Here is a 23,530-nt window from a genome sequence, read left to right on the forward strand (position 1 = left end):
CCACAAGATTTTTCCCTTAGTGGCAAGCTCGCTACAAGAGACTGTACAAGACTAGAAAAGTTTCAAGAGTCTGGATTGATTCTAATTGGATCGAAATGGCCAAGAGTATACTCTCCTATCCTCTAACTTCTTCAAAACAAACAAGAGAAATCTAGTATCGTTAATTAACCAAGTTTATTACACATGATCAATTTGATGCTTCTACGTTTCTGATTAGACCCAAATGGCCAAAGAGCATACTCCCCTAACACCAAACCAAATGAAATAGATAAACCTCTTAAGATGCCTAGAAATGAAAAGCAGTAAAGAAGACATAATGTTTGCTTGTAAATTTGAGGCAACTTGCCACACAAATCCATCAAAAGTTTGTAAATGCTAGTATTCACCAAGCGTCCTACACAATATATTTATGTTGCACCAACAAGATCACAGAACAAAAGAACAAACAAGGATTAGCATCAGTAATAATCAAAAAATTAATTTGAAACCCTAAAATCTTGCTCTCTAAAAACGAAATGATAATTTGTAATTTTCACCATAAACTCATATGACAATATGGTTGACCAAACAATAATTTTCCTTTTTAGCAAATGCATGTATGAGTTGCAATCAACCCCTGTACAAAAAATACCAACTTGCAAAGGCTTGTACAAGTCAGAATCTTTCCTACTATGACAATATGTAAACTTGCAAATGCTCTTACAAAGATTCTCCAAATCCTATATGACAATTTGGAAAATTGTATGAAAAAAAAATTAAATAAAAATTTGATGAAATGAGGTCAAAAATCAAAAAATCAAGCCCCTCAATGGGTGGTAGAAATGTGCATGCGAAAATTAGTCATGCAGTTGCAACACAACCCTTCAATAAGGCATTACGTTCATGGTTAAATAAATCAAATAATCAAATAATTGAATGCACAAAACTATGATAATTCGACTTGTTGCCTCCCATTGAACACAAGTAAAATTGCTCTTAGATTTTTCAAGCTATCAGTGCCTATAGATGCTATTGAAATGAAGGATTTGAACATATGTGAACTAATCTTATTTTTTGATATTTTCTATGCAATATTGATGAGTTAATCTATATGAGATTATCAATGATCCAAGTATAAAAGCATGAATGATAATCTAAATGATATGCAAATTAAGCTAATATGAGCAAAATAATTGATTCTCAAAAATGTGATGCACACTATCTCTAGAGAAAAACAAGCATAATAATTTTACTTTTCAATTTCACATGAAAAATGAGGAAAGGGGCCCTAATTTTGTAGAAAGCCCAAGATAACCAATGGTTAAGATTGATTGAGATGAGCGGTTGAGATGCCTCCAAAGGTGAGTTAAAGTTGAGTTTTAAAGCATTCACCTCCAATTGATCAGTAGCTTTAAGAGGTGAAAGAACAATTAACCAATCATTTTAGAGTAATTATAGAAGATAATGGAGTTAACATATTGATGTAATTTATAGAGCTTAGTTAACAACGTTATCTCTTTTTAAAATTATGCATTCTTTAGTTAACTTGCATTTTCAATTTATGCATAGTTGAGTTAATTATTTATGCAAAACTCAAATTTTCACTCAACTTGGATTTATCCTTGTTTTTGTCAATTTTGACTATAGTTAAATTATTTATCTCTTTTAATTAGATTCTATCATTTTTTTAATATTTAGGTCAATAATTGATTTTTTTTTTTTTAAAATCAAATTATTTATTTTTTCATATGTAAATGGAAAATGAGTTTAGTAAAATTAATGGAAGGAACTTTTATCTCAACATTCTCACAAAATTGTATCGATTACTACGCATGTGATCATTAGTTTGATACCACCCTTTTGGTTTCTTGCTCAAATGCATACCACCAACCTAGGGATACAGGATATTGAAAGAATTGCATTTGAATTAAAAATATATATTCAAAAAGAGAGTAAGAGGATGAAAAAATTTAGTTTAAGAAGTTTGTAGCCTTCTACAAATTTTGAAAACATTGAGACAAAATTCCTTAAAATGTAAGAAAATTGGGAAGATGTATGAAGAAATTATGAAATCTACTAGTTATAGTAATAATCGAGATTGCTCCCACCACTCTCTATGTCCTTCAAGGAGAGCTACACAAAAGAGAAGTGGTATTTTCTCACAAGAGCACTAAAATGCACCAAAGTCAAAATCATGACCATTGTTGGAGAACCTTCCACTCATGCAAATGACCCAATGAATATCATTTCTTAAGTACAAGTTAATTTTCAATACAAGAATGGTAACCGACAATAGGCTTATAGCATCCGGTAAATAGTGATAAACTTATTTCTTGGTCGTTTCCTTTAGTTTTGTTTCCTAATCCCCCTCTAGATTGTTGAATTCTAGGCCTTGAACTAATCCCATTTTTTTATCAATATCCAAATAAAATATAAATATGATAGAAACTTATCCAACGATTCAAGACAACTTTATTTGGCATGAAACTTGATAGATTGGGATCACCCCTTTTTTCCTTTGTGTATTATGTGGATAGCGCTACAAAATGCTTAACAAGGGCCTTGTTAAACACACCAAAGCCAAAAGCATGACCAAAGTTGGAGAATTGTGTACTTAAATAACCCCATGGGTATCACTTTTGAAGTCCAAATTAATCTCTTTAAAGAGTGGTAAGCAACTATAGGCTTGTGGCATCTAGCTAATGGTGATAAGTTTGTCTCTTGGTCATTTCTTACAACTGTGTATTACTAATCATTCCCTAGATTGTTGAACTTACGCCTTGAACAAATCCCATTTTTTATCAATATCAAACTAAAATATAAATAGGATAGAACTTTATGTGACAATACAAGGCATGACATTTCAGACACGAGACTTGATAGATTAGGAATCACCAATCTTTTCCTTTGTGTATTGCGCCCCCTCTCTCTCTCTCTCTCTCTCTCTCTCTCTCTCTCTCTCTCTCTCTCTCTCTCTCTCTATATATATATATATATATATATATATATATCTATATATATATATATATTTGGTATCATTCATTCTCAAGAGTTTTCTACTCAAGATTATTCTAACTTGTTCTTTTCGAATAACTCAAAAAGGGTTGCATACAAGAAGCTTCTCCAAATGGTTGTATTTAAAATTTGATATAACTTAAGTGAATTTTTTGAACAATATTATACATATAAGGTCAAGTGAAAAAATTCCTAGTTCATATAAATGGGCTCCGACACACCACCATGCCATACTAGCTAAGCCAAGACCTAATACATCAGATTTGCCTTTACTTTTAGAAGCACACAATGTGAGGAACTCCCACAGTACCAAGACAGTTATTTTTCCAACAAGGTCCCTATCCACATACATATTCTTACAAATCCTTTGAGGCCCTTTGAGCAATTTGTTCCTCCTGTTGACGCAGGAAAATTGCTTTCTCCTCATCTGATTTCGCATTGAACATGAAAACCGACTTATCACCTATATCATCCTGCAGCATCAAAATGGCCATTACTGACAAATGCAACAATAACTAAGATAATGAGCTCATCCAATGACAAAAATAAGTTTATGTACATGAAACCCTTCATGCAAGCATTCGACAAGAGGAGAGTGCATGTTTAAATTCACTTTATATATTGTTCAACGACATGTACAACCCTATACCCATCTAGTTTCAAATGTGTTGTTTCCAGTATGGAATACTGAAGCCTTCACCATCAGACCAACTTGTACTGTACAAAACAATCAAAATAGATGAAATTTTCAAATATAACAAAACTAGACTTATGTATAAATGTAGGTACATAAATGTAGGTTAATTTGATCAGAGCGTCATCCACAAGCTTGATTTTACAGTCAGATTCCCATTGTTAAAACTCACAAACCATGCTAATTACCTTGATCGGTTGTGTGAACTTTCTAGATGCAAATACCACAAAAAGGGCCATCCACACTCCAAGAAGCCCCAACTTTGTATTATCATCCATAAGTCCTGTCTGCAAAAAGAAAAGAAAAAACATTTGAGTTCAGTATATAAATAAATGGGAACACAGAACTTGTCCATATGTAATACTGATATTTAAGGCCTTCTTTTCAACGTCCAAGTAATCATTAGCAGAGCACAATAAATCCTACAATGTTAATGTGGAGCTAAGTTATGAAAATGAGCACACTGAGTGATGAGCTAATCCAAATTCTTAATGTCTTCAGATGCAGATTCTCCTCCTCCACAATCTGAAACTCTCATGTAGGCAATTGCAACCCAGATATAGTATTGTTTCATCCGGAGCTCCAATTGCAAACTTCTGCTCTTGAGAACCTCTTCACAAATTAGAAACAATCTCACGCCCATTATCCTATTGTACATCAGAAATGAAATAAATGGCTTGAGGCATCAAATGCACTGAATAATCCACAATGGTGCTCACATTGTGGAAGCCAAGGACCCCAAGGACAGTGAGACTCGTGACAAACCAAATCAAATAAACATAAAAGATATCTCTAAGATTTTAGTTGTCTGGTTTATGTGCTCTCTTGCAAGTCTCTAGTGGGTTTCTAAGGATGAGCCAATAAGAAAGGAATAAATATGTTGCCTTCTCTGACATCTTGTAGCTAATATGATATACCCTTGGATTCTTGAATATTTGTGATTGACTATTTTGATTAATAAAATTCATTTACTTCTCAGCAAGTGCTGCTGCAGCTATAATGTAAATAATCTGTAACTAGCATTGACTCTTGAAAGTTGAGACTCCTCCAGTTAGACTATATGAAAACTTCTGCTCTAATGGATTATATAGCATCCTTAATTTCCAAAAAATATTATTGGAGCTCTTATTTGGCAGGTTGCCATCAAGCTTAAAGGCCCAATCAAACTTCTGACAGGACAGGAAACTAAAATGCCAAAGAATACCATACCAAATGACCAAGCAGTAATGTGGGGATAACAAATGTCAAAGCAGCAGCTTCCAACTTTCCATAGCACAAACCTGCATATAAAAGTAAATCAGTTTTACAGATAACAAGCTGATAGTAAATACCATTTTATTGGCAGAGTCAAAACAAAGCCGTAAGCACAATTCTTCACAGCTATTATGTCCAAAAATTTCCTAGAGAGATGTAGATTTACGCATCAGTGCACTGAGCAATTATAAAGAAGAAATTCCAAAATAACAGTTTCTCATATAACTTTATAATTAATGGAAGAAATTGAAGAAATGAGATTGAAATGTCAAAAACTCAGAAACCGTGGATTTAAAACAATGAATAGTATTAGCCTATGATTCAAAAGTTTCAAAGCTCACAGTCCATCAATAATTTGAAGGATATTAAAAATGTTCTAAGGAAGAAATGAGATGTTGCATGAGTCAAATAAAAAATGAAATACGTTTATACCTTCTTTGAAGACAAGGCCAGTCAGTGATGCAAAGAGGGGCCCAACAAACCACACTGCAATAGGGTTTTCTATAACATATTCCACCAACCCTTCCCCTGCAGGCTGAGCAAGGTTAAGAGATGTAGCCAGAGATCCAAGCAAACCCAATGCCCACAATATTTGAAGCGTTCGCTTAATTGGAGTAACATAAATGTGAATCAAAACTAATGATAAGCCTAGGCTTCCAGCTCCTAGTGCATAACATGTATCAAGATTCTGTTGCAAGAGGGCCTTTGCAAAAGAATTGTCTGGGAGAAAGGCCGTTGAACCAGCCACTATAAATGATAATGCTGAAGTCACCAACCCTCCTCGATACAAGGTTACCTGATACAACATGACATCAGCACCTCGAACTATATTTACAAAAATCTTCAATATTTGTTATTCAGAATAATATTTTCACTGTGAAATAAATTCATGTAATAATGTATGAAACATGGAACTTAGTAAATATCCCATGAAACAACTAAATAACAACTAGCCATAACTATCAAGAAATTATTCGAACTAGATTTTACTTCTCTTGAAGTTCTGTTCATTATAATATTTTCTGCAATGAATTTAAGAATCAAAATTGCTAGTGTTTCATATCAAATAATACAACTTAAATTGCAATTTTGAGAAACAAGTGATCCAATTCAGTCAAGCATTTCAATCTGAAGCTTCCTTCCCAAGGAAAAAAAGTACCAAATTTTATTGCAAAATCTGGTAGATGTGAGTTGTAACATGCTGGCGGTGAAGCAAAACTACTAGAGTCTAGAATAGGACATTAAATGAACACCTACTAGCCCATTTCTAAGTAGATGATAGAACTCACATGACAGTGAAGACAGTTGGCCGAAATGGTAGCAAGTCATCTGGAAACTCTGGATGACATTTAATGTGGTGTTGTCAATTGATGAGTCATCAAACAAAGTGGGACCATTATGTTTAGACAGAGAAATCTAGGCCGGCCAATGGTGATTGTATTATTTTCTGGAGGAAATAGTGCATCATGATCCTGACAGAGCAAGGTAGAAAGAGGGCTCAGAATTGGATAATATGAGAATACGACTTGCCTCTTTGTTGGACTGATTTGTTAAAAAATATTTATTGCTCAGGCATACATAGATTATTTTGATGTATGGTAAGGAAATTCAGAAAACTATTGTACTGTTGGAAATCTCTCTTCTTTCGAAATGTAAATGAAAAGCAGCATTTTTAAGATAATCTGAATTCTTGTCTAGGAGATTTTTGAGGATTCCCGAATAACCTAATCTCTTATATTGTTTTCATAATGAATGCATTTAGAAAATAATTTAATTTCTTTAGTTGCTGAAGCCAAAGCTAACATGTTATCTTTCATTTTCTTGTGTCTGGAAAGGACCTCCTATTGTTTCTAAACCCTAAAATGTCAGATTTTGTATGCAAACACTCATTGGTTTGATATTTGAATTGATCATGCTTAAAACAAATATTTACAAATGTCTTCCTCGTGAACAAACTTTATGATAAATATCGTTCGTAGCACAGCACACTATTATTCTGAACTTCTTAAGTTGTAGATGCTACTAGTAATACAGAATAGACTTACATTTGTGTGTCAAAGGCATGATAAAAAGTATATATGGCACTGTAATACCGTGTTCTTTATTTTGATATCATTCCACTTCAACATTTTCAAAGTTTGAAGAATACAAAGCTTACATTTAAAATTAAAAACAATGGCAGGATCCAGATCACATTTCTCGCAAATCTTCAAGCCCTGGACATGCTAGAGAAACTTAACACTTACCAACTAAAACAATAGAACCTCTTGGGCATCACTTTATGGCCTTGTCACCACAGTAATAGGAAGAGAAATGGAAAAGATAAACATAACACTGAACAACCTATTGATGTGTTTTTTATTCCACTACAACATGCAAAACTAAGTACTTAGTATCCCAGGATGAAACACCAAATTTCCAACTCTCTTGAATAAGGATGCTTATATGCCAAAAAATGTAAATAGATTGTGTGATTAAATGAGACAACCCCAAGGTTCCTTCTTAATCGTGGACTTCCACTCAGTTTTATGATGTGAAATGTTGGTTATCACAAAGGAACTTACGATGTTCATTCAATGGATAACAACTTGACTTTAACTTCTCCCAACGACAAACTGCTAAGGGAAAGGGTTTAGATAGCTAATCTAATTCTAACAATGTAAGCAATATTGACGATGGGGTGAGCCTCTAGCCACTCCTTGCTTCACCATGTCAAGTAGGCATAGGAGGGTGCTATCTTCTAGAATGTTGGAATGGTTTTCACATTGTCAATATCCATTCAAATACCCTATGAAGATGCAATCTAAATTAACAATTCCAATAGAAGTTAAATACTCGAAATTTTAGGCCCAAACTAATCTTACACTATTACTTACAATCAACAAGTACCAAAAGTTATAGACACTAGCTCCACCATTAATTGTCATTCAACAATATCTTCCATTCATCTACTTCTACTTCTACTCTACATGAAACGAAACCTAATCTAAGCGAGGAAGTGAAGAAACCATGCAATACTCCAAAATCACAAGCATTCACCATGAAAACCAACAATGAAAGAAGGAATAATTTTGGTAGTATTATGGTAACAATTTCTCCAAGTCTCTCCCTTAGCTAATCTAATCTAATTCCAATCTCATCTCTAAACTCCTAATCTCATGAATTACAAATGAGAAGGTCGTGGCATTTTATAGTTCAATTACAATGAAGGACCAAGATCGATTCAAGGGCCAAGATTGTGCCAACACTACCCTAATTTGCCTGATTCCTAAAAGTATTAAATGTTTACCCAATTAAAATAAAAGCACTAGCTTGTGGGTCAATAAGAAAAAGACTTAGGTAGAACAAGAGAAGACACCCATGAATGGACCAATGATAAAAAGCCAAATGGGCTTACAACAAATCTTCTTTTAGAAGATACTTTCTTTGACTTCTATTTTGGTGGATTCAACAAATCTAGACAAATGATGAAGCTCCTCCATTGGGACACTTATCGCATTCTCATTTGTTGAAGAAATGATCACCACTTTAGCATGCTCACCCTATAGACTTAATAAATACCCTTTGATGATGGAAAATATCTCTTGATACTCAACACTATCAAGCCTTAGATCGATTTTAGATGCCCGAGTTGTTTACTCTTCATAAATTTCTTCCACCCTTGGAAAGCTTCTCAGTGCCATGACTTGTTATTGAATTCTTGATTTCTTCTCAATGTCTTGATTTTCAAATCTCTTTAATGACATGCTCTCAAACTTGTACTTGACTTTTCTCTTGTAGAAGGGGTGTAAGTGCTCTTGTAGGCATGTAGTTGGACCATCTATTGAACTTGGATTTCCATAGGAAAATCAAGTTTTGATAATCTCTTCCTTTGGCTTGTAGACTTGATCATGATGTTGTACTTGCTTCTTGTATCCCACCTCTATATCTTGGTATTTGAATACCCTCCCTCCTTGCCCCCCTTGTCCTTTGATTTTGAAGTTTTCCCATCCTCAGCTTCAGTTGTTCTCATCCTGTCATTGAATATCCTCCATTAGCAATGGCATTTTTTAACTATAATCCATATCAAAGAAATCATTAAGAAACTTACTTTGCTCAAGTGACACTGTGTAATATCCTCGTATGGATTTTTTTTCCAAATTTCTCGAAATGTATCACAGAAATTTAAACAATAGATTTGCATGCAATTGATTTCCAATTTATCCAACAAAATTACAAATACCCAGCTGAAATATAAATTTTAAATTTTGAGACACTATTGCGTTTAAATTTCAACAGAATAACAAAAAATCCAATCATAAACACAAAACTTACAGCCAGAATCGATAACCAAAAACAATAGGATATAGTATTGAAGAGCAAGTGAGACATCTCAATGACATCTATACTGAACAATGGGTTTCCATTCACTACCTCCAAGCTCGAGGAATTCCATCCTCAAACTTGTTGAAATCTATAGCTCCCATTTTTTCAAAGAGAAATCAATAATCAACCATAATCTAAGCATTTGCAAATGAGCTTCTCTTTGTTCTTTTAAAGAATAGCATTGTGACTCCATTTTCCCATGCCTATCTCTTCATCTTTAATTCCCTTTATAAAATATCATTTTCCACTTAAGAGAATAAAATGCCTTTTAATAATAAGGTGATATATTATATGTATTTAATTAAATAGTCACTTTATTAATAAACTATTTAATCTTTAGGCAATAAAATAAACAACCATACAAACTTGAAAAACCATGTGTGATAGCTCATTGGAAAGATCTCGATGAGACGTTCCAAGTTCGAGACTGAAATGCCAAGAATATTGAACCCCACCGACTTACTATAAACAGTATCCAAAAACCCTGTTGAAACAACTCTAATTGGCCTAAAACTAGAATTGCATAGGTCGAAACTCTCTTTGATCCCTATAAAGTTCTTGTTATCCCATGAGACAAAGGAAAAAAAACATAACGACACATCAGGAAATAATGGGATAGAAAAAGGGGACATTACAGTCCTCCCTTCATAGAGATTGTTTTCCCTCAAGCAATTTGTATCTACATGTTGTGACTAATTTGGATTTCATATCAACCTCAAGAATGATGCTACGTTAATTTGTCAAGCTACACTAGTATAAACATCACCAATCTTGGAGTGGTGAAGCAACTCATCATGAACCAATGCACCAATCAGCTAAATGTTAGAATCCTAAATCATCCCACGTCCATAATAAGTTGAGCCAACCCACCTTGTCCTACTATCATGTATGAGAACATCCTCAATCCAACTAAAAACTTCACTCTAGCTGAAATCACATACGCCTCTTTTGTCAAATGATGGTAGGAGCTCAACATTATACCAACCAACTCCCTGAAACATAACTATCCATGAGAATGTTTCTCTTGGGTCCCGCCAACAAAAGGGTCACCCATCTTTCCAAGTATCTATAGTATCTCATCACTGCATACCGAATATAGGTGGAATGTCCAAAATGTCCAACTGCCAGAACACTATACCTCTAATAGGAATCCAAAATTGGTATTGTACTAGAGAAACAAACTAACTTCCCTATACTACATGGCTTCCTCCTTCATGAAGGGAAGCATACCAAACCAATCACCCATCCCACATCTATTCATCAGTCGGAATAGAAAGTCCTCAATAGGTGGGCTGAATGGAAAACACAATGTAACCATAATGTGATGCAATCACTGACTCCTCTAGGAAACCTGAGTTAGCATTGTCTTCTCCCTTTATTTACTCTTTGGCCATACTGATTGCTAATTCTCTATCCAAGACTAATTTGTAATCAGCATTGTTGGGACTCAAAATCACCTTCCCGATTTGAGTACCATTCCAAGCTTTTGAGCTCCTTAAAGGGCATTTAGTGCATGGGTACTTGGCTGTCCGTTTGACGCTTAAGAGGTGTTTAATGTTTCTAACACCTTGCATTCAACATATTCTTGCATCCCATGAAGATAAATTGTCATTCCGAGTCATTCCGTGAATCTCGTTTTGAACAATGTTCAATTTTGCATTTTTGCCTAAGTGTCAAACAGTGACAGGTAGCCTTGTTTGCAATTGAATATCTCGCACCCAGTAATGTTTCATGACTCGCTGCTTTGGAAGTGTTTAGTACACATATCAAAGAACCTATGTTTCAGATTTCAAGTCGTTCCGATATGTTTTGACTAAGTTTTGAATCCCTCAAAGTCAATTGTTTATTTTTGTCACGCTGATGTAAATTGTTCAGAATTTTGGGAGGCCCTGTTTGACCGGTTATAACTTTGACCCAGTTGACCGAAATGAGAAAATTCCTTTTGCATTGCATTCTAGAGGTTAGAGACTTGTTATGTTTCAGATTTGCGATCATGAGGAATCCATTTGATCAGTTTTCGAATGCGATTCCAAATGCAATTTATGAAGTTTTACTGGTGTCGTAAAATGCAGATTGATCAGGACCCTTGTTCGAGACGTCATAACTTTGAATCTGTGATAGGTGAGATAAAAAAGATTGTATCGTTGTGTTCTACTCTGAAAATTCTTTAAGTGTGCCAGTTTGCAAATCTTGACGAATCCGTTTGCACACATTTCCAGGTCCATTCCGTTTGAGAAAATCATTTTTTTGCCATTATTCCCAATCTTGCAAATCCAAGTGGCCCACTTTGACTGCTTGCCAAACACACCTCGTTATTTGTCACAAGCCCAAATCACAGATTTATACTCTCCTCGTGATAGTGAACTAATGCCCCCCCTAGTGTCAATTTGACCTGTTTTTGAAGCCGAAACCGAAATGCATTTTATGGTTTTCTGACGTGTTTGCTTGCAGGCAGTTTCATGAAGGCAACTTTGACAGTCGATATCTTTTAACCCCGAAGTCGTCATGAGACGAAATCTGACAAGATGCAAGAATATGGAACAAAGAATCAGTAAGTCTGATTTCAGGGCCCGGATGTCAATTTCAATCAGTTTTTAAGGCCAATCAAAGGACCCCTTGGCAAGAAATTGGCAGTTCGCAAATAAGAGGTGAAATGAGTTGTAAATGATGGTTCAGTGATCGAATTTGTTTTTTATCACTACCAAATGTTCACCAAATCAATTTGAGATGTCAGTTGTTCAAAAACGAAAAAAAAAAAAAAAAGCCAGACCCAATTTGGGGCCCGACTAACTTCATGAGATTGATAGAATTTGAGGGAATGAAAAATGTTTTAAAAAGGAGATTATAATATTTTATTCATTACAATGCTTTAGTATATGTGCATATCACTGTTGATCAAGGGAACTTTTAAGATTATGCAAATGGAAAACTAAAAAAAGGGAGAGTGAATTGAGCATCCAAGGAGAGATTGTTTTAACTCGTGTTTCAAAGAAGGAACTAGAATGGATAAGGCGGTTTCTTATTTTCGTTCTTATGACTTGACTAGAGCTAGGAGTCCTATCATTGAATTAGCGTTTCAGGTCTGCTAGCATAATAAAGCGAATGGATTGCTTTGTTTTCCCCACTTGGCTCTTGCAACTATGATATGAGGTTGTGATAAATGAGCACATCCAATAGTCATTTTAATCATGTTAATATTAGTATTACATGTTATATAATGGAAGGTCTCACTTCCCAATCCAAGTGAGGATCTACATTATCACGCTTTGCAGATCGACAATTGAATAAATTAATGTACGTAGCTAGTGTTCCATGAACAGGGACCAAGGAGACCTTAATGATGTGCACCCATTTTGACTATGGCTTGTGGCATAGGAGGGATTGAAACTCTCCCCAATGTTCCATTCAACATTTTTAAAAAGAAAACTGCAAACTGCCAAGATGTAGATACACGTTAAAAAACTGGAGTGTGAAGAAGGCTTTTATTTGTGCATGCGAGCCACTCACCATAAAACTTTCCACCCACTCCACTTTCAAACATAAATAGCATCACAGTATGTTTTACGGGGGCAGATTTGAGAAGAGGGAATTTTCCAAATGCCAGTTTGTGTATTTTACAACTAGTTTGAACGGTTATCTTCGTGGGTGAGAATTGGACTGCTCACTGATCATTGAGATTTCTACAACTTTGATGTTCATGCATTGATGGAAACCATGAGCGGCAGGAGGATAAGAAGCAGAATGGGGTACCAGTTGTGATGGAAGGCACAAGCCGCAGAGGGAGCAGTTGCCACATGCAACTTATTGTGCAACTTGCAATTTACCAATCGAATTCAGGAGGAGGCATCTAATTTGGAGGAAATCACAGTCTTTTTAACACCAACAAAACTATTTGGGAATCTGAGCCAAGTCAGTTGGGCTGCATAATCTCACTTCTTCAGGAGGAGCGTGATTCCTCAGAAATACTTGGATATCAGCAAAATCGCCTTTTAAAGACAAAACCAAGCACCGATTTTTGGAAGGAGGCAATGAAGTTTGGAGGTGTGTGAGCCTATTCTCCTCACCCAAGTTCTGATTGATGTGGGAGGTTCTTTGGTGCAGAAGCCCCTTTTCATTTTAACGCAGAAGTCTTGTTTTCAAACATGGATGTCAATTTCGAAATTCCAAGGGAACTTTGATATCAAATGAACTGGAGCTCCTATGCAAAGAAAAGTAGGGTAGGAAAGTGAGGAGGCGATTATGTATTTTGATGCCTGTTGGAGTCATGGGAGAAAGACGAGGTGAACATTTTTCTTTTTTCCTTTTGTGTGCACACGGACCTTGGAAGGGATCCTGTGGCAATTTATATTTGCGTTGTGCTTTTATCCATGGCTATGTTGCAAGGAAGAGCAGAGAAGGGAGTAACAAGATTTTTACGGGCGTATGGATTGCATATCTTTTTAGAGGCATTTATCCCACATCATTTGGGCAAAGGAACCTCAATGTGTTTTTAAACACCAACACACAATGATTAAATGTCTTAAGCATTTTGCCTTAAGGACAAAGAGGTAGCTCATAGGTGGGGCATGTTAAGCTAGCTGAATGGATAAGATGTAAATTTTGAACAAATATGATGATGTGGCACATTGACTGGACTTGACCGGACCTACCAGAAAGTGACAAGTGGTGTTAGGTGGACCAATTGCAAGCGGACACATGGCATGAAGTTTGAGGTCAATAGTGACATGGCGGGTCCAAATTTGACGCTCCAGATTTCGCCACGTGGTGAGATTCAACGACAGGTGCTTCCTCACATTGTGAAGATGCGTGGAAGTGAGAGAAAGCGAGGAAGCGCCTAGTCACCACATAGCAGCGGGCCAGGGTCGACAGTGATGTGGCAAGGCAGATTTCTGGCCAATAACAGGGTGCCACATGGCAGTGACATGGCAAGACACCCAGAAGGGGTAACGTGGCGCAATGATTGTCTAAAGGGGCCCAATATGAGACTGCCACGTGGCAAACCAGTGGACCAATCAAAGGGTGCCACGTGGCGCCCAGGTGACAAATGACAGTGCAAAATCGGGCAAATCAGAAGGTGACACATGTAGTTTTGACCTTAGGAGTTCTTAAATTTTTGGAAATGAAGTGCAGACCCGCAAGTCAATACCAAAGGCCTGATTTGAAAATGGACATCCTGGGCATCTCCAATGTGTCGATATATCACTATCATATATAGTTGGAACTGGGAGAGAACGAAGTTTCTGTATTTGAGGTTTGTTTCTACACAAGAAGTCGTTTGTTCAAGTTATTCAAGGTTTTGTACCAGATGCCCATTTTTCAACCTCATTCAGTTATGGTAGTTCATATTTGATTTCTGATGAAATGGTGAACTGGGTGAACACCAGAGGCAGTAAGGATTCAAATAGGGACAGATTTTCTCATTTCCAAGTCAGTATAGTGAAGGTTTTATCAGCATTTCATATGCATAACTAATGTTTCTGCCAGAATAGGGTTTTTTCATCATTAGGAGGAGATATTTCAAGTTTGTTACACAACAATAATGAGAATCACATCAGATTTCGGTTGTAGAAAGATGAGAGATGCTTTGCAACATCAGGGAATGAAGATTCAAGTGGACACATGTCACTTCCAAATCAGATCCAGCTTCTTCTTCCTTTCCTATATCTTTCTCTTCCTCTCTCATTGTAAGGGTTCCAGTTTTTACTGTGAGACCATAGGGTTCCAATTTCTTGGACTTTTTTCACTGCTGTGATACCACAAGGGTGGTTCTAGTTAGGTTGAAATTTTTGTCATGACTGTGATACCATTCTCTTCAGCATATTTCTCTATTATGAACAGCAGTAATGAAGCTAACATAGACAGTTCTAGTCTATTTAGTTGTTCTATGAGTTATTTACATACATCTTGAATGTATAGTTTCAAAGAAATGAATACAATGAGCAACAAACTTCTTAGTTTCATTCTGATTCTCGTCTCCTATCTCTATAATCTGCAATGTTTTGTGGTTTAGGGACAAGGAACTTAGACCCTTTTGCATCCGTTTAAGGTTGTATGTCTGGTATGTTTTGCTGTTGAAACAAAGAGCCAAGTAAATGCTTGATATATCTGACAAGGTTGTTGGTTATTTGAGAAGGATATTTCATGAAAATGAGGTCTTTATGAACACTGATGTCTGATTCACAAAGTGATAGGATAGAGCTGATATCTTGATGTATGGAATATGTCACTAGTATCATAAATGTATGTGCGTGACTCATGGAACTGCCCAATAGATAAGGCAATGATCAGCTACAAGATCAACTTGTTCTTACTGTTGCATATTTGGGGATTTTCTGAAATCAAATTTATAATCATCCATTTCACTTTCTGTTTAAGAGCTGAAATAATACCCTCACTTAGCTTGTGGATTTCATAGAATTGCAATTTGCTACTGCACATCTTTGTCATTGCATGAGTATAGGAGAAATAAGGGTTTTATCTACTTTGTTTAGATTCAGTGTATGCTTTTGAACAATAGGTACCATATGAAGAATCTATAGGTATACCCACCTAGGTTTTGCAGAGCCTAAAGTAGAAGAAGGGTCTAGCCTTATAGTTCGCCTGGTGTCTAAAAGGATATGTTGCAGATGGGAAGTAGATGCCCCTAGATCTATTATGTTCTCATCGAGATAATTTGAAACATGACGTTTTAAAACACCAACAAGCATCATGTCCATCTATCAAATGTGACAAGGCATCTGCCTTCTAGCTGCAATCAACACCAAATTTAGAAGTACTCTCCTCCAAGATCAAGAGTTGGGACTACTAATCAATTTCAAGAGATGTTCCATCATCCAACTCAAACAGTGGATTTTCAAATGTTCATTCAACACTCGTCTCAAAGAGTGATTATCAATCAGCTTGAGTTCTACATTTGCACTATGGTTCTCCATCCAATCAATATTATGTTGGATCAAAGGATTGCCATCATAAGAGTGAGTATTCTCATGCCTTCCCTTAGCTGCTGCTACACAAATAGCTGATCCAAAATATGTTTTATCAACCCTATAGTCATCAACCAAAGGACATGATGCTAGGAAGACTAAAATTCAGATGTCAGAGGTAGAATACCTACAAGCCTATCTAGATCAGCTGGATAGACTTGCTAAATTTGTCAAAGAATCTCAACCTATGCAAACGCATTTGGTTACTCCTGAAGTTAAAAATATGCCAAATAACTTAGTAACCATTCCATCCTCAGTTCCAGGGAAGATTGAGCCTTCCTATCTTTCTCTTTTGATCAATGGTTTCAAGCTAAGCAATTGCCTTATAGATTATGGTGCCTCTGATAATGTCATGCCTGCCAAGGTTGCCAATGCATTAGGTTTGACTTTAACTAAGTCTTTTGGTAGTTGTTATTCTATGGAGAACAAATAAGTGCCTCTGAAAGGGCAAATCAAAGATGCTCAATTTGCCTTTGTGTCTTTCCCAGACAAAAGGATCAAAAAGATGGTCTTAGTTGCTGATGTACCAGCCTCCTATGGTATGTTACTTGGTCGCAATTTCTGCAAGGATGTAGAAGAACTCAATATGGATATGACTAAAGCTAGAATACTTGTTAAAGGTGTTATGCAGAAATTGTATCCTGAAAGAGAAACAAAGTATGTGGTAGTCAAGTCCAATGATCCACATGCTGAGATTCTTTTTGAATCAGCAAGGATGGGAAATTACTATCTACATGCTGATGAAGTGTCTGAATTTGCCAAAGACTGGACCGGTTCTAAAAGTTCATCACTACTATCAAACATTGAAAGATTTGCTAATGCCATAGAGGAAGATGTTGTTCCTAAGGAAAAAGCTATTGTTGAAGATGATCCTATGGATTGTTTTAAAGATGACGAAATGCATTCTGAAGGTGATTCCACTGATTCTCTTGAAGGAAGAATTATTCTGAATGATTCTAGTGCAAGTACAAGTAGCTCTACTACTGTTTGGGTTATGGAATTTGATGGTAGGTGTGCTTCTATGGGATCTGGTGTTGGAGTTGTGTTCATATCTCTTGATGGTGAATTCTTCCCTTTTTTTTACAAGTTGCAGTTTCCTAACACCAATAACACAGCTGAAAATGAAGCCTTGATATTTGGGTTGAACATGGCATAGGCTAGAGGAATTCAAAACTTGCATGTTAAAGGAGATGCTGAGTTGGTAATGTGTCAAGTCAAGGACCAATATCAAGCAAGAAATGATTGACTTAGACACTGCCGTGATTTAGCTTGAGATTACATCAAGCTATTTGATGCCTTCAATATTTTAGTGATCCCTAGGGAATTGAATGACAGAGCTGATGCACTTGCTGTTTCAGCCACTCTGCTACTTCCACATCAAGATTTTGAAGACAACATTTATGAAATACAATTGGTCTATCGACCAAGTATTCCAGATAATTGTGAACATTGGCAAGTGTTCAACGATGATACTCAGATCATCAACTTTCTTGAAACAAAGGAAGCTTTTGATGAAATGTACTTTGAAGGAGGTGAATATGACCCAAATGAAGTTCTCTCTGAAATAGATCCGGAAACTGGTCATGAAGTCATTCAACTTAAAGGGAATAAGATTCCAAAAGGTTTGGTTTCTTTGGAAAAGTTGTTTGATAAACATGATAGGTATATTAAAGAACAGCAAAAGACAAGGACCAAATCTATGGAAAAGTACGAGAAATACAATAGTCGAACGGATGAAGACCCAAAGCTGGTGAACATTGGTAACTGGTGCATGGAGGAAGAGAAAGAAAAGTTTATTACTCTTCTTCGTGAATATAAAGATGTCCTAGCTTATTCTTATGAAGGTCTTAAGTCTTTCCGTCCTAAAGAAGTATAGCATGATATTCCTTTGAAGTTTGGTGCAGCTCCTTTCCGCCAAAAGCAGAGGCAATATAATCCTAAGATTTTAGGTACTATTTTGGCTGAAATTCAAAAGATGCTTGAAGCAGGTATCATTTTTCCTATTCATCATTCATCTTGGGTACCAGATTTTGTTGAACAAACTCGTCATATTGTTGAGATGATGAAAGGCAAGACTGCTTTCCATTGGAACCAAGAAAGAAGGAAAGCATTTGCAGAAATCAAGGACGCTATAGCACATGCTCCTATGTTGGTATGTCTTGATTATACTAAAGGCTTCATTATGTACAGTTATGCTTCAGAGCATACTCTTTTTGCTATTCTGATGCAGAAAAACAATGAAGGTGTTGAATCACCTATTTTATTTATGAGTTGTCCTCTGAAGGCTCATGAATTGAAATATAGTCAAATGGAGAAACATGCTTATGTTGTTGTTAAGGCAGTGAAGCATTTTAGATTCTACATTTTGAATTCTCGTATCATAGCTCTAGTTTTGTATGCTACTGTCAAGACTATCCTGACATAGCAGAATTTTGGTACTAAAAGAGGAAACTAGATAGTCAAGATTCAAGAATATGATATGGAGATACACCCTACCAAGTTAGTTCATGGTAAGGGACTTTGTCAGCTTATGGCTGAAAATGAACTGTTGTAAGTAGATGATGAGAATTCATCCTCTCTTCCTATTGTATTGTTTGTTAGCACTATGGATGATTGGTTTTCCAGAATGGCTTATTATTTGAGCTATGCTGAATGTCCTCCACATTTGACATACAAAGAGCAAAGGACTCTCAAGTTAAAAGCTTCAAGTTTTGTTCTTTGGGAAAACGGTCTCTATAAGCGAGCATTGGATGGAACATTTTTAAAATGTGTTGATAAAAGTCAGAAAATTTGACTTTTGGATTCTTTTCATAATCAAGTATGTGGTGGACATTTCTCAGCACCTGTCACTGCACACAAGATTTTGAGAGCACAATATTATTGGCCCACACTTTTTCAAGATGCTTATTAGTGGGTAAAGAAATGTGAATTATGCCAACAATTTGTTGGTAAGCAAAAACTTGTTGCCCTTCCATTGAAGCCAGTTGTAATTGATGAGCCTTTTCAACAATGGGGAATTGATTTCATTGGTACTATACTACTATCCATGAAATTTGGTCATAGAATATGCTGTGAATGCTATATCCAAGAGTTATAACAAAAAAAACACTCTTTGGTCTAAAACGACACTCAAACTAGCATAAGGAACCCCATGCATAGAAAACTAGTTCCACCTCAAAGTTTTTCATAATAATTGTTGCATACTATGCACACCTTCTTTTATCTCCATGATTTGTATTGTTTCTTTTTTTCCAAATCCTGCGGCTTATATTGTCCAGTCCTCAATACATGAAATGTCTACAGTAGTTGCATTCCAAGTGGAGTTCAAAGAGTTGCATAGCATGCTAAAAACTACAGATACACAGTGCTGTTACATTGCATTCTTGAAGTAACACAGGAATTTCTTGCGCTTTCCCCATGTCGTAGCAATAAGTGATTGTATTAATTTTGAAATGTTTCTCAATAGTTTGGGAGAAATATTTTCTCAATCTTCCAATGAAATGAATATAAATCCTCCAATATAGTCAAAACTTAAATTATTTTCCTCAATTTCTCCAAACAATAGTTCTGACTCAATGTATCACACATGTTGCCACTAATATTCACAACACAAACATTACCATATGCTTCTGATGGTTGAAGGCATAAACTAATACTCACTTCAATTAATTTTTGCCCAAGACTTGGAAACATGACAATATCAAGTCTATCAAGTTTAACCTGAATGAGGTCCTGACCTTTTCTATTGTTTGACCAAGCAAAAGGTGTTCCCTGAAAGTCCACATCCTCAAGATCATTCCTATTGGTAAAATCAATTAAATCTTGCATGCTATCTGTAAAATCAACCACTCTCCCTTGCTTTTTAGATGGAAAGAGTGGGGAATTAAAATCACCCATACACAAACTTTACTCTATGCCTTTGTTATTGGCCATGAAGTTGAAGATTTCACTCCAGGTTACCAATCTTCCCTCTCTCATATTGGAGGTGTATATACTAACAAGGCTCGGGCATGGTGTCTTGTTAATATATATTCCCCCAATATGAGAGCAGAAAGACTAGTTACCTAGAGTGAAATCTCCAACTTCATGGCCACTAACAAAGGCATAAAGTTCATTTGCATGGGTGATTTGAATTCCCCACTCTTTCCTTTGGAAAAGCAGGGTAGAGTGGTTGATTTTACGGGTAGCATGCAAGATTTGACTAATTTTATCAACAAGAATGATCTTCAGGATGTGGACCTTCAGGGAACACCTTTTACTTGGTCAAACAACAAAAAGGTTAGGACCTCATTCAGGTTAAATTGGACAGACTTCTTGTCTCAGCTGATTGATAGCAATTAACGACCTCCAAGTTATCTAGCTCTGCCTAGGACTATTTTTTATCATTCTCCAATTCTTTTCAACTACACAGATGGTCTTTTATGTGGTCCCAAGCCATTTCGCTATGAAATTATGTGGCAATCCCATCCTAACTTCAAGAGTTGTATCTCAGAGTGGAGTATTGCTATAGAAGGCATAGCTATATATGGACTAGCTAAACAACTTGAAAATGTTAAAAGGAATGCGATTGCTGGAGTAAGCAGTCCTTTGGTGACATTTTTAAGAAGGGGAAATTGAGGAAAAAAATAATCAGCTCCAACAAGCCACAGCCAATGGGGATGATTCTGTTGAAACTCATAAGGAGGAAGAAGATTGCAGAAATAAGTGGAAGGATATTGCCAAAGAAGAAGTGTATTGGAAGCAACGGTCAAGAATCTAAGGGGGTTACTAAAGATGATAGAAATACCTCCTCCTTTCATAGATTTGCCTCAAAGCATAAGAAAAGGAACACCATCTTGTGACTAGAAGATAATAACAACAATCTTAATAAAGAAGATGATATAGGGAGATGGTTTGCGCAATTCTTTTCTGAGGCCTATGCCAGATCTAATAGGGATATTGATTCTGAGATTAGGAGGACCCTCATTCATTCCTTGTCGAAAGTGTTGAATGTTGAGGATAATGAAATTATTGTCAACCCTGTTATTGAGGAGGTTAAGAAGGCAGTGTTCTCCTCGAAAGCTTATAAGGCCCCGCGCAAGGATGGGTTTCCCCCGACCTTTTTCCAGTACTTTTGGGAAATCATCAAGATGGACCTAACTAGGGCTGCCAGAGATTTCTTTAGGATGGGTAAGATGTTGAGGAAGTTAAATAAAACTTTTATTGTTCTTGTCCCCAAGGTCTCGGATCCTAAGGCTTTAACTAATTATAGACCCATTAGCCTATGTAACACAGTTTATAAAGTCTTTTCCAAAGTTCTCGTTAACAAGATAAAACCTTTCCTTGGCAATTTTATTGGCACTCCGTAGAAAGGTTTTGTCCCGGATGGACAAATTATGGATGCGGTGATAACTACTCATGAAGTTATTCATTCAATGGAAAAGGGCAGAAAACCTGGTGCGGCTCTTAAACTTGATATTTCTAAGGCATATGATAAAGTTGATAGGTCCTTCCATTATGAGGTTTTGGATAGAATTGGATTTAATGGGAAAACTATAGGAAAGATCAGAACTATGGTGGAGACTGTCAATTTCTTTATTCTTGTGAATGGTACCCCACGGGGATCTTTTGGTGCTAGGCAAGGGCTAAGACAGGGTGACCCCATTTCCCCATACTTATTCATTATGGTGGCAGAGGTTTCGGGAAGATCCTTTTCCAATTTGGCTAGTACAAGGGCCATTACAAGGCTAAAGCGTCTACCTCCTTACCTCCAGAGGTTACCCAACAATTTGTGGATGACACTTTCATCTTTGGCTGCTCCTTAGTAATTGAAACAAAGGCCTGGCATAGGCTATTGGATGACTATGCTTCCACCTCTGGGCAGTAAATAAACTATAGAAAGAGCAAGATGTACTTTTTCAATACAGAACTAGATATACATAGGTATAACCAATTGATTCCTAGAATTGATTTCTTCTGGTGGACTGTTATCCATGGAAAGATCCTGACAGTTGACAATTTGAGGAAATGAGGCTTTCAAATCCCTAACAAATGCTATCTCTATAAGGTGGAGGAGGAAAGCATTCTGCACATTTTTCTTCTATGCCCCTTTGCCTTAGAAATTTGGTCTTTAATATTCCAAAAGTTCCCTGTGAAGTGGGTCTTTTTGAATGATTTACAGCAATTCATTATTACCTGGGAGTGCCCTTTTAGCCACCCTCTAATCAGATTACTTTGGACAATAATCCCCCCTCCCCACCCCCCATGTCTGTTTGAGGATATGGAAGGAAAGGAATAATTGGATTTTCAAGGAGGAAGAAAGCTCAGTGGAAGTGGTTTCCAAAATCATTTTCAAACTCTTAAAGGAGAATATTGATTGCAGTAAGTGGAAGACCCCCGCAACCCTCGTTCAATTGGTGATCAGAAAAAGGCTTTAAATTAGAATATTTTGGAGGCCTTCAAGGCATATGATAATTCAAAATCTACTGCAAGATGAAACAATAAATGGACACCTCTCACCCAGCCAATGCTGAAGTTGAATTTTGATGGGGTTGCGAGAAGTGGGTGTGTTGTGGGTGGAGGAGTGGTGAGGGACTTGGCTGGTTGCCAACCGATGTCATTTATGGGAACCTTGACAACACTTCCAACAATGTAGCGGAGGCTATGGCACTTTACTGGGGGCTGAGACTTGTTGTCAATATAGGGTGGAAACATCTATGCATTGAAGGGACCCTAAGATTATTGTGGAAACAATTAAAGGGTATATGGAACCATGTTCTATATCTGATGTCATGTCATTAGAGACGTTTGGACCCTTCTAATTGGTATGGAGAGGTACAACCCACAGCACATCTACAAGGGAACATTGTTACAGACTCTTTCACAAGATTGGGGCTGCAAGTTCAAGGATTAAGGTGTTAGAGGCAAATGGCCTCTTTACCGGCTGAAGTACAAGCTCTCATGGAGAGGGAACAAATTAATACACATAAGGAATGATGGATACTTTTTGCATATGGATTCATTATTGGATACTTATGGCATTGAGCATTCTCAAGCAGGATATAGTTTTGAATTTAAATTCAAAACAAACAAGGAAAAGGATAAATGATTCATTATGTGGCTTGGGACTTGTGTTATAAAGCTATTATGATAATTACTAGAGGAGTTATAAAAAGATTACTAAAGATTTTGTCAAAAAGAGATCAAAAGAAAACATTTATTGCAGTTATGCTAACTTTTGGCTCAGATTAGAATGCACATT

General features: G+C 36.4%; 1 protein-coding gene across 1 annotated transcript in view; it reads right to left on the reverse strand.

Moving 5' to 3' along the window:
- Positions 1-3,098: 3,098 nt before the first annotated feature.
- The window catches only part of LOC149539128 (integral membrane family protein), a 128,262-nt gene continuing 107,830 nt past the window's right edge, over positions 3,099-23,530 (reverse strand). Inside the window, exons 2-5 of the mRNA XM_089800460.1 lie at positions 5,375-5,738; positions 4,898-4,968; positions 3,877-3,975; positions 3,099-3,467 (exon numbers count right to left, since the gene is read on the reverse strand). Coding sequence (XP_089656586.1) covers positions 3,351-3,467; positions 3,877-3,975; positions 4,898-4,968; positions 5,375-5,738 — 651 coding nt within the window. The 3' untranslated portion in view covers positions 3,099-3,350. The remainder of the gene's footprint in view (positions 3,468-3,876; positions 3,976-4,897; positions 4,969-5,374; positions 5,739-23,530) is intronic.

Source organism: Cupressus sempervirens, chromosome 9, assembly GCF_028749045.1.
Source record: "Cupressus sempervirens isolate cs-2001-9-10 chromosome 9, ASM2874904v1, whole genome shotgun sequence".
NCBI lineage: Eukaryota > Viridiplantae > Streptophyta > Pinopsida > Cupressales > Cupressaceae > Cupressus > Cupressus sempervirens.